Raw genomic sequence first — 14,868 nt, forward strand, 5'->3', positions numbered from 1 at the left:
GCGGCATTGTCTAATTCTAAGATCTAAAATTAAGACTCTATGTTGTGTAGCTACACTTTATTCTGGTATAATCTTACAATCGATGCAACAACCTTTATCTCTTTTTCTAAGTAGAAAAAAATCTATCTGACTCGTATTAACCCCACTTTTAAATGTTACTAGGTGAGACTCCCTCTTCCTAAACAAGTGTTTGCAAAGATCATATCATAGGACAAATCAAAATCTAAAATCCTTTCTCCACTTTCATTTCTTTCTCCTATATCATAGCCTCCATGGATACTCTCAAATCCATCCCTACTAATGCCTACATGTCCATTAAGGTCACCGCCGATGAAAAGCTTTTCTCCAAAAGATATCCCTTGTGCTACTCCATCTAAATCCTCCCAAAATTGACGCTTAATGAAATCATCTAAACCTACTTGAGGTGCATAAATACTAATAATATTAATAATATATGTACCTAATACTAATTCAATAAGTACAATTCTATCACCCTTCCTACGGACCTCAACTACATTATCTATAAACTCACGACTCATAACAGTCCCTACTCCATTCCTATTCCTATTTATTCATGTATATTAAATCTTATATCCCCAAGGTTCTATCACTTTTGCTTTCTCACCTACTCATTTGGTCTCTTGTAGACATAAAATATCAATCTTTCTCATACACATAACATCTACTAACTCTACCAACTTATCAGTTAAAGACCCTATGTTCCAAGTGGCTAACCTAATTTTATGGTCCTGGACTAACTTCTTTACCTCGACCCGTCCAACAAATTAAGTGAGAGAACCCTTGCCTATTTGACACTAGACCCGAGCACCGGTGTGATGTGTCGCTTCTGGGCAACGACCTAGCAACCCTTGCCCATTTATCACTGTCGAGCCTATGGAGTACATCGCGTTGCTCAGTAGGGAACGCCCCAACGAAATTCTCATATTGGTTCATAATCAAAGAGTATGACTAACTTTTTATGCTGGCCTACAGCAACCCTCCTCCTTTATCCGGGCTTGGAACCGGCAGTGTATAACTAAGCAGGCGGAGTTAACCCAAATATGATATACAATATTTTAATCAAAATATGCATTTTAAATACCCCTTAAATTATATGGGTCGCGCTTGGGATTCATTTTCATGACCCAATATAATCTGGGTTGTGTACCCGCTCCCAAGTCGTTGTTATTTGCACAGGTTTGGGTAAAGCACAATACGACACAAACCTGACCCATGGACAAACAAATCTCAGCACGGTTGTTTGTGGACCCGATCTGGATCGAACTTTAAACGTAAGGCTGACCCATTACATGAGCAAAGCATGCCTACCGCATACATTGTAGGAAAAAACTTCATTTATGGGCCAACCATTTGCCCCTAATTGTAAATATAGGCCACACGTTTCGGAAATTCCAAATATTGGTTAAACGTGTGGCCTATATTTAATTGCATTATCCTTTTCTTGCTACATTTGAGCAAATTTATGGTTCTTTTTTACAAGCATTTAATTGCATTATGGGTAGACGCATGTTGCCCATCTGCATAAGCCCTTGATATAGGCCATCCAATCTTGCAAATAAGTAGTGATGCAAAGTCGCAAACAGTTGGGATTCGGATCCGATGTACCCAATACCATATTTGACTAATGGGATGTTGGCTAAATCAACTTGAATTTGGATTCAGATGGTGAAGACTCTACCAGATCCACTTTTTTTACATGTAAATAGATTTGGATATCCTACAAACTCAGATATTTCTCAGATTTGATGGCAAAAAACCAAAACCATATCTGCAACCAATTGTAATCGGATATGGATATGATTAATCAAATGCAACAAAACGGAATCGAATTCGGTCAGATATCGAAATAAGTCTCTAACTTTGCCTTTATGAACCAAAATATCTCTCAATCTGAACCTGTGCTTAATCGCATCGACCGTTGATCGCGCACGCTGATGGGTTGTCAGTACACACAAAAAAAAATTGTGTAAAAAATGCTAAACTCCAAAACGCGCAAAAAAAATGTGCTTTTGAAGCACCGCTAAACGTCCAAAGGACACGTACATAATTAAAAAATGTGCTTTTGAAATATGTCCTTCTACCAGATGAGCAATTTGAACTATCTATATATGATTAGGGCCTCACAGCTCAAGCCCAACCAGCCCCGCTCCTTCACAGCTGGCAGCACTGTATGATAGGACTTGACTCTTGAGTTGGATTGAGGGTCTACCATTACACTTTTTGGCAATCTCCCAATTTATAAAAAGTCAAAACCCAGTACATAATTTGGAGGAAAGAAGAGAAATGATGAAAATGAGAGATATTTGGAATTGGAATTATCCAACCCATTCAATTCTAAACTCCCCAACATAGAGCTGAGGAATTGCTCATTCACAGTTCCACCATTGTCATTCCGACTCCTCATAAAGCACAAAATAAGTAAACAACCTAAAATTTTACAGGTAAAAAAAAAAGAAAGCATTCAAAAGGTTTTCTGATTGTAGCCATCACCACTATTTTCCCAAGGACAGTATTCTCACGCACCCTTTTTTTTCCTATGAAAAAATACTAAGGAAAATAACATCAGTAGCGATCAGCAATATACAGCAAGGAAAAATATGAACAACCCAAGAACAGGGCACAACATTAAAAGGTGCGACTCTTTCTACAATTATGAGATGGTAATTACTACACTCTAGGGATTGATGAGATTATGGAGAAGAAGCGATTTCATCAACTACTCATTAGCGTTTGCGGAAGCCTTTTATGCAGAAAATGAGCAGACACACGCAGAAGATTCCCAATGGCATTAGAAATGCTACATTCCGTTTTCCATGTTTATTTTCCTTCTCGTGTATGCTTGATGGCTCCGGAAGCTGTGGATTGATTCCACAGGGTGTCTCCTCCTCACCGATTATTGTAGTGTCAATTCCATGCTCAATGTTTCTGGATGGTGACCCCACATCGTTCACAACAATAGCTTCCAATGCCGATGGTGGAGCACTGTCCCTCTCATCAGATCCTGGGCTGATTGATTCAAGGACAAAATCACCAGGGAAAATCAGCCTTTGCCATCCCCTGCGACCTTCTGGCATGCGGTAATCCTTTTGATACAGTACTAGCTGTATGTACCTTGATTGATTCCCAAACCTGACGAGCAATGTTCAGTAGTAGTCAGAGGGAAATCGGCGATAGATCTTCCTGTACTCCTGGGTCTTTTCAGAGTATCCACTTATCAGTACTTCTTTCTCTTCTTCTTCGTGGCATTCTTCAGGACGCTGCTCAAGTTTACTCTCTTCTTCTTCTTCTTCTTCTTCTTCTTCTTCTTCTTCTTCTTCTTCTTCAGGACTTTCCTCAATTTTACTCCCTTCCCCTTCGTTACTTTCCTCTGCAGATTCTTCACCTTCTTCAGGATATTCCTCACTGTCGCTCTCAATCTTATTTTGTAGGTCCACTTTCTCCTCTTCACCGTCAATATCCCCCACGATTAAATATCTTAAACTTTTCAACTCCCATAAAGGAAGTGGAGTTGTCAGCTTTGTAGCATGGATGTCCAACTTCTCCAGCTTCTCAAGGGACACTATGGATCTGGGAAGCTCCTTAATGTGGGTGCGATCCAATCAAAGTTCGTTTAGGTTTACCAGATTCCCCAAAGAATGAGGCAATGCACTTATTTGCTTACAGCCCGAAAAACTTAATCTCTGCAGTTCAGTCAACCCCCAAATTGAATCCGGCAAGCTTGTTAGCCTATCACAATCAGACAGAGATAGTTCTTCTAAATTGTGAAGGGACTCAATAGAAAGGGGCAGCTCTCTAATTCTTGATTTACGAAGATCCAACTCACGTAACTTGTTCAAGTTCCCAATTGAATCCGGCAAGCTTCTTAGCCTCACACAAGCATACAGAGATAGTTTCTCTAAATTGTGAAGGGACCCAATAGAAAAGGGAAGCTCTGTAATTTTTGTTTGATCAAGATCCAACTCACGTAACTTGTTCAAGTTCAGAATTGAATCCGGCAAGCTTCTTAGCCTATCACAACCAGACAGAAACAGTTCTTCTAAATTGCGAAGGGACCCAATAGAAAGGGGCAGCTCTCTAATTTTTGTTCCAGGAAGATCCAACTCACCTACCTTGTTCAAGTTCCCAATTGAATCGGGCAAGCTTCTTAGCCTATCACAACCAGACAGAAACAGTTTCTCTAAATTGTGAAGGGACCCAATAGAAAGTGGCAGCTCTATAATTTTTGTTCCTTCAAGATCCAACCAGCATAACTTGTTCAAGTTCCCAATTGAATCTGGCAAGCTTCTTAGCCTATCACAACCAGACAGAAACAGATACTCTAAATTGTGAAGGGACCCAATAGAAAGGAGCAGCTCTCTAATTTTTGTTTTAACAAGATCCAACACAGGTAACTTGTTCAAGTTCCCAATTGAATCCGGCAAGCTTGTTAGCCTATCACAATCAGACAGAGATAGTACCTCTAAATTGTGAAGGGACCCAATAGAAAGGGGCAGGGCAGCTCTCTAATTTTTGTTTCACTGAGATTCAACTCACGTAACTTGTTCAAGTTCCCAATTGAATCCGGCAAGCTTCTTAGCCTAAAACATGGAGACAAAGATAGTTTCTCTAAATTGTGAAGGGACCCAATAGAAAGGGGCATCTCTCTAATTCTTGTTACACTAAGATCCAAGTAACGTATCTTGTTCAAGTTCCCAATTGAATCCGGCAAGCTTCTTAGCTTATCACAATAATACAGAGATGGTTTCTCTAAATTGTGAAGGGACCCAATAGAAAGGGGCAGCCCTCTAATTTTTGTTTTACCAAGATCCAAGTAACGTAACGTCTTCATATTGCAAATTGAATCTGGCAGATGCGTGAGAGCCTCACAGTCAGATAAGTCAAAGACAATCAACTCCGTAAGACGACCAATGGATTCATCAAGTGAGCCCAATTTCTTACATCCGGAGAGTAAGAGCTTTTGTAAATTTGGTAAACGATCAAAATTAGGAGATTTCTGAAGTTCAAGCTTAAGAACTCTTAAATCATGGAAGACCTGCCAACATGCAAAAACCGCTGTCTTGTTTAAGGAAGCAATCACAACTAGGAAGTGCAAAGAAAGAAGGAATATAAACATTAATTAAAATACTAACCTTATTTCCACACTCATTGCCTTCATCCCACAGTCCCACCATTTTACTACCTGATAAGTCCAGAAACCCAATCCGCTTGAGGTCGAACTCCTCTGGTAGTCTTGCCATTCTAAACATCTCAAACTTTTGGGCATTTTGCTGAAATCTCCTTCAAGATTGACACCATTGATACGGAGCAATCTCAAACTGGACATTTTGGTGAAAGCTTCAGTGCTCAGACTTAAATCAAGAGGACCATCAATAAGGAGGGCTTCAATATTTTGTGACCCCTGGATATGCCCAACATAATACACTGTCAAGTTGTGAAATAGAGAACGACAATGACGCTAAGGTTTTGCATGATTCCATATATGACCGCAAATGAGAAAATATGACAAAAACATAGCCAAATTATTTTGTTTCTTTTCAGTTTTGCCCTTAATTTGTCATACCACCTGCCTTTTTTTAGGCCATAATAACTTGTCCTCTAATTTTTCAGGTGACAAAGTACATTAATCAGATTTGTCATATTTTTAATTTGTGGCCAATCAGATTTGTCATAGCTCCATCAACCTCTTTGTCGAAACAAATAAATATTAGTAAATACATTGTACCATTAATTAGTTATTACCTTACGATCATTCAATACATCCCATGCATCATCGTCATCCCATATCCTGCAATTGATCATGCATCACCAATGTATCATCATCTTCATCAATCTTCAAGAGAGATTTATGCAAGAATACTTTAATTGTTAGGTTCGAGGCGAACCCACACGCTTTGAGTACATCGGTCACATATTCTCTTTTGTAACCAATAAACAAGCATGCCATGTCGAGAAATATTGTCTTCTGCTGTTGGTCAAGCCCATCGTAGCTTATTTTCAACCTTTCTTCAATACTAGTGTGAGGAACACGCCTCAACTTCTCCAACATTTCTTCCCATTCTCCCTCCTCTGTCTTGTCAAACAACTCTGAACCCAATACTTCCAGTGCTAAAGGAAGTCCACCTGTGACTCTTACTACTTCTCGGGATATCTCCATAAATTGATCGAGAGGCTGTCTTCTCCCGAAAGCATGCCAACTAAATAGCTCAAGTGATTCTTCTGGATCCATTTCTTCTGGCCTATAAATCTCATGATCCTTCTTCACATGATGCACATTTAGTACGTGCTCATCTCTCGTTGTTATTATGACCCGACTTCCTTTCTCAAACCATTCTCGTTCACCAGCCAATTTATTAAGTTGAACTTCATTATCAACATCATCAAGAATAATGAGGACTTTTTTGCAACGACATCTCTTCTTTATTGTGGTTGCACCTTCATCCACATCATAAATCGCTTGGTTATCGCCATTTGCAATCTGAGAAAAGAGTTGTTTTTGCAACTTGACCAGCCCATTGTGTTGTCCTGCTGCTTCCCTGATATTTGAAATAAAGCATACAGCATCGAACCTATCAGAGATTGTATTATAGATGACTTTGGCTAGTGTTGATTTCCCGATACCCCCCATACCACAAATGCCTATCATTCTAACATCTTCAGTTTCGATGTCCAACCATTCCATCATCTTGCCTACCCGACGCTCCATTCCAACAGGGTGCTTGGTGATATCAAATGTATTGCGTTTGTCCTCAAGCAAAACCTTCTTGACGATTATTTGGATCAATTCTGACTCTTTTCTGCATGTTTTAATCGTTAGAGCAACACCAATAAGAGAAGAGATGCAATAAGAAAATGTCTTTTAAACATTTTTCAGAAGTATGTTCATCAAAGAAATCAATATGGTATCGAGAACCAGGTCACTTTGTGACGTAAACCTCAGACCAGTTAAAGTCTTAAAGATACCAGCATATCAAGTGGGAGTCGAACCTGAGATGAAGGGCTCATCATCTTCTCCCCAAGCTCACTCCCACTCGGGCGACTAGCGAATGTTGGAATTCGATAACGCATTCAGTTGAAAAAAGGATTCACGAAGGAGTACGGATCCCATCATATTTGACATAGGATGAGATCCGTCCTACATTCAATCCTACCCATCCAACCAACAGCTAGGATTATTGGTCCACATTCTCACCAGGATGTGGATCAATCCCACATCTCTTTGATTGGCAGGATGTAATTAGATCTCTCTCTATATTGTTGGAAAAAAGGATCAGGTTTTTCCAAAGGTTGTCATGTCCAATTCAACAAGGAAAGAATAAAACCTATCAATTCTGAGCCCAGATGCAAATTAGAATTAAAACTAGTAAAGGATGCAAAAGGCTCATAACATATGACCCCAACTCTCACCATCAGATATGTAACAAAACTGAAGGGTGCAAAGTTGTCACGGACTGAATTGGGCTCATTCTTGGACCTAGGTTATTAGATCAGATCTACTACTTTAGCTGGGTGTTGGAGATAGGAGCTGAAGTTGTTAACATCCTCATGAGGATGCAGTTGAAAACGGGCCATCTCCACTCTCAACACCGTTGTCATCTTCCAAAACAGGACCCCCAAACACCTGTAGGACTTGGTGTACCATCATCTCCAGCTCCCAAACATCTACTCCCACCAAGTAGGGATGCGAGGAAGCCATTGATTAGACCCAGTAGTTTGCAAGGTACTTTATCCAATCACTTGATCTGGTCTCCCTAACATATACCTGAATCAAATATCATATTCAGAGCACAAATGGCTGCTTGCTAGCTACTAAACGCGTTGAGGACGGATTGGGTAACCAAATATTTTCTGATTCAATTTGGGGTTGTACACATAATTTATCGTTTTCACATGAAAATCATTAGGTTTTGCCATCTTCAACTGATAAAGTACCGCAACGTCTCATATCATAAATAGATCTATAACTGTACTACGAGATCCACGTTGGCCCCATTAGGATGTGATTTCGAACCCATTCACTCTTGAAAATGGCATCCAGTATGGGGTCAAGCATAACCCGACCAATCCTGCATCTGATCCATTTGATTCCTAGCCACAAGAAGCAACCACTATCGTGGAGAGAGAGAGATGCGTACCCATTGTACTGGTTGTCAAGATCAAAGCCTTTGAGATTACCAACTTTCGTCAATGCCTCCTTCCATTCCCTCACTTTCTCCTCTTCGATATGCTCTTCATAGTCGCGGAATGCTTCTTCATAGGGGCCTTTTTGTCGGCGAACATCTGATGGATCAACGTGGTAAAAGACTGAGAAGATGATCTTGTTGCAGTGAACCATCATAGCCAACTCCATCAAGCACCATCTGGAGTCCGTGTAGCGCTTGGACAGGATAACTACGCATACAGCATAGCGTTCGATCGCTCTCCAAAGGTTCTCTGTCTAGTGGATTTTCTTAATGGCATTGGTTCTTGAGGTTGTTGAGTTTGAACTCTAGGAATAAAAGCTTTATTTTGGACACGAAGATCTAAAGCATTGCCTTGATCCGAACTTGTGGGAACAATGTCATGAATGAAAATTTGATCATTGTCATCCACAACTGTAAAAAGAGAAATAGACTCTTCTTCAAAAGCAATGTCTTTTACTTTATCACTCCCCCCAAACTCAACACACTCAAAGAAACAAGTGTTTCCCATTTTGAAAAATGACTTATTCACAAAGTCATAAAACTTATAGCCTCTCAATTTTTCAGAATATCCAACAAAATAGCAACTAACCATTCTGTAATCTAGTTTTTTTTTCATATGGCCTATAGGGCCTAGCCTCAGCTGGACATCCCCAAATATGAAAATGTTTCATACTAAGCTTTCAATATGTTCACAATTCATATGGGGTCTTGATTACTGCTTTAGAAGATACCATGTTCAAAACATAAGTTGTAGTCTTTAATGTTTCTCCCTAGAGGGACTTAGGTAAAGTAGAATGAGAAATCATACTTCTTACCATATCCTTAAGAGTCGTGTTTTGTCTCTCAGCAACACCATTCATTCTAGGAGTGTCTGACATGGTATATTGAGGGATGATCCCACATTTCTCTAGGAATTTAGCAAAGGGCCCTGGACGTTGTTCACCTGATTCATCATATCTACCATAATACAAACCACCATAGTCAGATCTAACTGCCTTAATTCTTTTGCCAAGTTGGTTTTCAACTTTGACCTTGAATGATTTGAGTATATCCAAGGATTGAGACTTTTCATGAATTAAATATAGGTACTCATAACGAGAATAGTCATCAATGAACATAATAAAATATTGTTGATCATTTCAAGAAGTCGTAGAGAAGGACCTACAAATATCTGTATGGATTAATTTTAAAACTTTTGTTCTCCTTTCGATACCTAATTTTCTTATATTTTTTTGTTTCTCTTTTATACAATCAACACAAATCTGAAGGTTAGTGAAATCAAGAGAATCACGAATCTCACTCGACATAAGCCTTTCAATTCTTTGTTTAGAAATATGACCTAAGCGTTTATGTTATAATAAAGCGGAATTCTCATTTGTTAATTTTTTTTTTTTGTATCACAAGAACTTAAATGCAATGTTTTATTTAATAAAATAACAATATCAACCAAATAAAGGTTATCATTCGTAGATAAAGAATCGGTCCCAATAAGATTTAAATTAAGAAATAATTTAAATTGATTATTTTTAAATAAACAAGAATAATTGTATTTGTTCAAAAAAATAGAAACCAAATTCTACCTAAAAGATTGCACAATAAATGTTTCTTTCAAATCTAAGTAATTTTCAGTCTTTAATAGCAACCTAAATGTTCATATTATATCAACTTCAATTGTTTTGTCATCGCCTATATAAATGAATCTTTCAGCATCAATTGCCGGTCATCAAGTTAGGCAACCCTGCATAAACACACTTATGTGAGTGGTAGCACCAGAATCCATCCACCAAGTGTGTTCGGGCACAAAAGTCTAATTAACTTTAGAATAAACTAAAGTAACGAGCATACATTTCTTCTCACGCAGTTATGATACTTGGTACAATCCTTCGTCATGTGACCCTCCCTTTTGCAAAAGAAACAACTAGAGTTTGGGTCCTGATATCTTTTATGTTTCTTCTACGATTGAGGGTCAACTGCAATTTTTTTAGTCCTTTCCTTTTTCTTAAACATGTCCTTAGAGGTTACTGCCAAATGAGCACTCTTGGTCTTTTCTTGATTCTGTAAACACCCCAAATTTTCACCCTCATCCAGTGTTTATATATTTCATGTGTCATTGCATGCATTCGGCATACCATTTCATTGCATTGCATGTCATTACATCTCATTTTCGAGATCCAGCACTCCTATTTTCAAAATATTTAATCCAAATTCGGGTTTTAAAACTTTTCCTTCAAAATCAATTTTAAAACCATGGTTTTTAATCAACATTCTATCATTTGCCAACCCACAAGACCTTATATTTTGAAATGTTTTTCGCAGAAAACAATCTGGATTCATTTTAAACTCAATTTTCAACTGATTTTAATTCTCATATGAGACTCATTTAGGTGGTGTCGATTCTGGATTCCTTCATTTATCAAATTTCTCAAAAATTTCAGAGTCCTAGTTGGACCAGGACTCTATCTTTTTATCTTTTTAAAACATTTTTAAAACACCATTCTGATTTTAGACCAGTTATGGTCATATCCCTTGTCCATTTCCTCTATTTTGGCCAAAATCTTAGAGTTCTAGTTGGATCAGGATTCTTTTTCCAGAGTCCCAGTCGGATCAGAACTCTACTTTTTACTATCTTTTTCTACATGTTTTGGAGAAAACCTTTCAAAATCTGTCATTTTGGCCAAAATCTCAGAGTCCTAGTTGGATTAGGACTCTTTTTCAAGAATCTCAGTCGGATTAGGACTCTTCTTCAGAGTTTCAGTTGGATAAGGACTCTGTCTTTTGTCACTATTTTTACCTGTTTTTAACCAAATCTTTCAAAATGAGTCAAAAACTTAGAGTTTCAGTCAAAACAGAACTTTGTTCAGAGAGTCCTAGTTGGATCAGGACTCTGATCCTGATTTCAATTTTGAGAGAATCTTTCAAAAATCTTTCCATCTATCAAAATTGTTACACTTTTATCAAAGAATTTCAAAATTCTGGGATTTTATCTAAGAGTTCTGATAGAAACAGGACTCTGCCCCAGAGTCCTGATCGGATCAGGATTCTATCCAAAGTTTGTTTTCTCACTCTATTTTCACTTATTTTCAAAATTTTTGTTTAAATTTCATCATTTGCTTATCAGAAAACAAAAAATTCTTAGAGTTCTGATCGAATCAGGACTTTTTCTCAGAGTCCTAATCAGATCATGACTTTGGACCAAAACTTTAATTTTATCCTGTTTTTCAAAATTCTCTCATTTGTTTTCTCAGAAAATCCAAAAATCTGAGAGTTCTGGTTCAATTAGGACTTTGTCCACCAGAATCTCAGCTGAATCAGAACTCTGTTTTATTTCAATATTTGTTATTGTCTTCACTGTTTTCACAAGTTCTTTCATCTGTTTTTCAGAAAATACCAAAAAAAATCTAGAGTTTCAGTCCGATCAGGACTCTGTCCCAGAGTCCTAATCCAGTCAGGAGTCTGTTTTAAAGTTCGTTTTTACTTCCATTTTCACTTATTTTCATTTGTTTTTCAAAATTTACGTCATTTTACAGAGTCCAGTTAATTCAGGACTCTATTTCAGAGTTTGGGTTGAGTTAGCACTCTAACCCTCATTGCATTTTCTGCCTTATTTTACCATTTTTTGATAAAATCTTTCAAAAAACTCCTTCATTAGGATTTTAAAATCCAAAATCTCAGAGTTCTAATTGGTTCAGGACTTTGGTTCAGAGTTTCAGTTTGCTTAGAACTCTATTTTCAAAACTTTGAATTTCAATTGTGATTTTAACCCCTTTTCAAAATCATTTTCAGTCTCTGTTTCAAGTTTTTCAAAACTTCGATGTGGGGCCCACTCAGTTGGCACCATATCCAGAGGAGTTCTGACTCAGTCAAGACTTTGTGCTATTTCAAAATTTTCAATCTTAAAATCTACTTTTGAATCTCTTTTTAAAACCTTTCATTTTCAAGTTTTAAAATCGTTTTTGAAAATTCAAGTGGGACCCACTTGGGGTGGCGCCACATTTGAAGAAGCCAAGGTTAGACTAGGGTTAGTCATTTTCTTAGTTAGGTTAGGGGTTTAGAGGAGTCAAAAGCAATTTTAAAAATCTATTTTATTTAAGTTTTAAACTATTGGTTTTTAAAGGTTTTAAATTCAAGTTTTAAAAACCAAATGTGGGTTCATACTAGGTGGTGCCACATTTGGACTTTCTAGGGTTTAATTAGGTGTTAATTAGGGTTTAGTTAGAGTTCATTTAGGGTTAGGAAACCACAAAAAATCGTCCTCCCTTGATGGTTTTAGATAGAGTTTGAAAAAGTCAAAGTTGGGTATTAATTAGTCCTAATTACATGGGTTTTGAAAATCTATAAAAAGGGGTCTTTAGAGGGGTTCAAAGAGGCTATTTTTCTCTCAAATTTTCGTGGTCTCCCTCCTATCTCCAGCACCTCTTCTTACTTCATTGAAGCTGCAACCCCAAGGTGAGTTTTTTTAACACTATTTTATTATTTTTTATTACTTTTTTATGATTTTTCAATAGATTTCACCATGGAAATTCCCCTTTCATGGATTAAACCATGGATTCAACCTCAAGAACCTCAAGTTCAATTCAAAAAGATGATCTAACCCTATTCCATATTGTTTTCCATGATTCTAATCCATTAGAATCGTTTATTGCATTGTTTTTTATATTTTTAACCAAGAAAACATGAGATTTATCTGATTAAATGGATTAAATCCATGGTTTCAAGGGTAAAAGCAATTTCAACCATGGATTCCCTATGTTTTATTTATTTTTTTAGCATATTAATGTTTATTACATGTGTTTCATCATCAAAATCAATTTTGTTTTGTTTAGATAATTTTTATGGTTTTTCAAGGTTAAATCATATTTTTTTTAGTGTTTCTTAGATTTCTGTATATTTTAATTTCAGATCAGTAGAAAGCATGTTAGTTCGTATTGAAATATTCATTAAAATTTTTTTATTTTTTTATATGTTGTTCACGAATATGTCAGTGAACTACTGTATAAAAATCAGACGTTTTAGAATTCGGAAACTCTGTTAATAAAATACAAATTCAAATCGGGATTTCTATTTATTAAAATCGTTATTTAATTTCAAACATAACTTGCAGATGCGTTATTTCTTTCATCTGATTCAAGATCTGTAAAGTGCAGTTGCTTTGTGTTGATGTAGGCTATTTATTGTAAAATTTTTATAACTTTTTGCCTCTGTTTGGTATTTTTCCTCTGTTAGAAAGTTGGATCCATCTTTTAAAACTCGTTATGATTTATTAAAACCCTAATCCGCCTTATACTGATCATAGATCTCAAACCGTAGATCTGATTCATGATCTGTAAAAATAAAAGTTTATAATTTTTTTGTCTATTGTTCATTACTGAAATTTCAAAAATGTTTGATGAAATCTACTATTTATTTCTGTATTTATAACCGGAAGTACATGTTTTAATCAATTTTAGATTCGTTATATTTAAGTCCAGATTGACGGAAGGGTATCTCCTTCATCGGAGTTGATTTTTCCGATCTGAAAAAGAGAAATTCTCTATTTTTTTGTCTAGCTTGTCTCTGTAAAATTTTAGAAATTTTCATAGTAGATTAACCCCTGATTCGGGTCTAACACTGAAACTGGTATGTGACCATGGGTAAAAATAGCATATTTTAGGGTTTTAATGCAATTTTTTAATTCAAATAATGCCAAAAATATATTTTATGGTTTCAATCTGATTTTAGGGTGATAACAAGTGCAGGAGCCGATTTTTATAAATTTTGGAACCCATTTGATGCTTGAATGGATTAAATTGCAAAACAGGGTGCCCACAGGATCCCTAAACACTGCTAAAAACATGATTTTCATGATATTTCTTGATTTTCGTGTATAAGTTCATGTTTTTAGGGTTTGATCATGTTTAAAATCATATTAGGATGTTTCATGGTCGATTTTATGTTTATTTCAATCCTAAATCCAAAGTTTTTATCAAAATTTATTTCAAAAAACCCTAATTTCAAGGCCATAGTCTTGCTATCAGGGGCATTTTTGTCATTTGACCTCAATTTCGAAATCCCTAACTTATATTTTCTCATTTTTAATCATATCATCTTTAGTTTAATTTATCCTTATTTTAATTTCAAAACTTGCATTTTACAAAATATCTTTCTGAAAACCCTGATTTCAAGACCATAGTCTTGCTATCAGGGGTATTTTGGTCATTTTGACCCCAATTTTGAATTTTTAAATCCAATTTTCATATTTATTCAATTTTATTTCTTATTTTATTATATTTATATTAGGGAATCATGAAAAAAGACTTATATCTAGCAAAATCCAGTAATTTCTAGATATTACTCGATAAATCTAGAAAAGCCAAAATATCTTCACTAACAAGTTTTCTAGTTTTGCAAGGATATTGAATACTTTTATTTTTCTGTATTTAAATTCAATTAGTGATGTAAATTAAATGTAAACTTCGGAATAAGAATTTCAATTTCTGCTTAGATTAGGATTTGCATTGCATATAGTTTTAAACTTCGATATGTAACTGCTATGTTTGTCATTCATGCACATATTACAAATTTACTATGGCCTACACGAATGGCACGTGCATAAGCTCTTAGGGAGTTGACAAACTCGGTGAAATTTGTATTTATAGTCATAGTCAGAATACGAATGAGACCCAGATTT

At 36.3% G+C, this 14,868-nt stretch overlaps 1 protein-coding gene across 1 annotated transcript in view; it reads right to left on the reverse strand.

The window, feature by feature from the left end:
* Positions 1-14,868, reverse strand: part of LOC149844589 (uncharacterized) — a 33,303-nt gene that overhangs the window by 15,617 nt on the left and 2,818 nt on the right. Inside the window, exons 2-11 of the mRNA XM_089985518.1 lie at positions 9,017-9,158; positions 8,154-8,455; positions 5,910-6,815; positions 5,761-5,806; positions 5,151-5,288; positions 4,679-5,053; positions 4,555-4,598; positions 3,642-4,452; positions 3,383-3,599; positions 2,823-3,022 (exon numbers count right to left, since the gene is read on the reverse strand). Of these exons, the coding sequence (XP_089841644.1) occupies positions 2,823-3,022; positions 3,383-3,599; positions 3,642-4,452; positions 4,555-4,598; positions 4,679-5,053; positions 5,151-5,288; positions 5,761-5,806; positions 5,910-6,815; positions 8,154-8,455; positions 9,017-9,158 (3,181 nt within the window). The remainder of the gene's footprint in view (positions 1-2,822; positions 3,023-3,382; positions 3,600-3,641; positions 4,453-4,554; positions 4,599-4,678; positions 5,054-5,150; positions 5,289-5,760; positions 5,807-5,909; positions 6,816-8,153; positions 8,456-9,016; positions 9,159-14,868) is intronic.

Source organism: Nuphar pumila, chromosome 2, assembly GCF_984573655.1.
Source record: "Nuphar pumila chromosome 2, dmNupPumi1.hap1.1, whole genome shotgun sequence".
NCBI classification, from domain to species: domain Eukaryota; kingdom Viridiplantae; phylum Streptophyta; class Magnoliopsida; order Nymphaeales; family Nymphaeaceae; genus Nuphar; species Nuphar pumila.